The 1,774-nt window shown below is 43.0% G+C and overlaps 1 protein-coding gene across 1 annotated transcript in view; it reads left to right on the plus strand.

The window, feature by feature from the left end:
* LOC101848740 (sodium- and chloride-dependent GABA transporter 1) overlaps positions 1 to 1,774 on the plus strand; it is a gene marked incomplete in the record, with an annotated part of 55,926 nt that overhangs the window by 41,190 nt on the left and 12,962 nt on the right. Inside the window, 1 exon segment of the mRNA XM_035969099.1 lies at positions 158 to 292. Coding sequence (XP_035824992.1) covers positions 158 to 292 — 135 coding nt within the window.

The following is a 1,774-nucleotide window of genomic DNA, read 5'->3' on the forward strand; positions in this document are numbered from 1 at the left end:
TATATATACATATGTATGTGTGAGTGTGTGAGTGTGTGAGTGTGTGTGTGTGTGTATGTGTGTGTGTGTGTGTGTGTGTGTGTGTGTGTGTGTGTGTGTGTCTCTCTCTCTCTCTCTCTCTCTCTCTCTCTCTCTCTCTCTCTCTCTCTCTCACCAGGTAGTCTACGTAACAGCCATCTTCCCATACATCCTGCTGAGCATCCTACTGATCAGAGGCGTCACTCTTCCGGGGGCAGGGGAGGGAATCCGCTTCTACATCACCCCCAACATACAGAAGCTGGGCGAGTCTGCGGTAAGTAAAGAAAGTAATGCTGTTTGATTTAGTGTAGTATAGATAGTAGTATACAGGCGAAGACATGGAAATGGATTGGGCACACCCTGGGGAGACCCCCAACAAGCATCATCAGACAGGCTTTGACGTGGAATCCACAAGGAAAACTTGAAAGACCAACGATGACATGTAGGCGAGCGGTACAAGCGGAAATGGAAAGGGCGGGGACTTCATGGAAACAGCTAGAAAAGGATGCACAGGACAGGCTTCGCTGGAGAAATGTTGTTGAAGGCCTATGCTCCTCTGGGAGTTAAAAAGGGCAAGAGAGAGAGAAAGATAGATAATAGTATAGATTGTGAAGCGCATAGAGCTTGCTGTTGGGCGAGATGTGCGCTATACAATGCCATCTATTATAAGTAGTAGTAGTAGATGGGGTGCTGAATTTTTCTTGTCTTTTTAACCCTATCCGTACGCCATGGGATCATTTTGTACCCCCGGGGTTGTGTTCTACACATTTTAGAATACTTCTAGTACAAAGATCTCTTCGAAACTCTCAGTATTTCTCAAAAAATCCTTTTTACAGACTGCTATGCAAAGCGTACGGATCGGATTGACGAGTAAATTCCTCTTTGGAAAGTGGTGGCACTGAGTCCCCCACCTCGTATGGATACGATAGTAAAACACGTCGTAGGGATAGGGTTAAATGTAGGAGCGCGCGAAACACAAGTTGGCTGCGTTCCTAACAAAGAAAACAAAGTGGCTCGGTTTGGGGTAATATTTGGAATAAAATGTTTTTACAATTCGTGGTAAAAGTTTCGTTGTGAAAATAACAGTAATCGCTTATCTTGTAGGCCCTATCGCTGTAAAATCTTGGGTGATTAGATTTTCTATGAAGGGAGGTAAAAGCGGTAGTCATAATAGAGTAATGTATATTACATGGATTGTCTTTCATGGTATAAACCTCGTCAGTCCAGAGCAGATGAACGTTATTATAATGGTCGCTTTTAAGGACAAGCGGGCTAACCCTGATTTCGGGGATTTCCAGAAATCTTGACCTTCACCATAAGTGGGCATTGTCCTACATATAGGGGAAGTTTGGTTTCATTGGTGGGTATATTTGTTTGGTTATAGAGAAAACTCGCCTTTTTTAAAAACGAAACTGAACTAGGGGCAAAAACTTTACCTTCAACTTTCTCAAAACTGAGGGATTTCGTCCTCAGTTTCTTCTATTTGAATTGAAGGGATTCAATGACAAACAAGCTAAGTCACATTAAACCTACCACAACTTTACCTATTATAAAAATGTCTTGTGGTGGATTTGGCTTGTTCTTTTCTTGAATTTCTTTTATAAAAGATACTGTTCTAAATGCCATACTTTAGTTTTTCGCTAAGTTGACTTCACAGGGAAATTCTACAGGTACTGTTGTAAGGAGGGTGCGGTGGCGGAGCGGTTAGTGCTCTCGTCTCCGAAGCGGAAAGTACGGGTTCGAGCCTCTGTTCGGA

This window comes from Aplysia californica, unplaced genomic scaffold (genome assembly GCF_000002075.1).
Source record: "Aplysia californica isolate F4 #8 unplaced genomic scaffold, AplCal3.0 scaffold00116, whole genome shotgun sequence".
NCBI lineage: Eukaryota > Metazoa > Mollusca > Gastropoda > Aplysiida > Aplysiidae > Aplysia > Aplysia californica.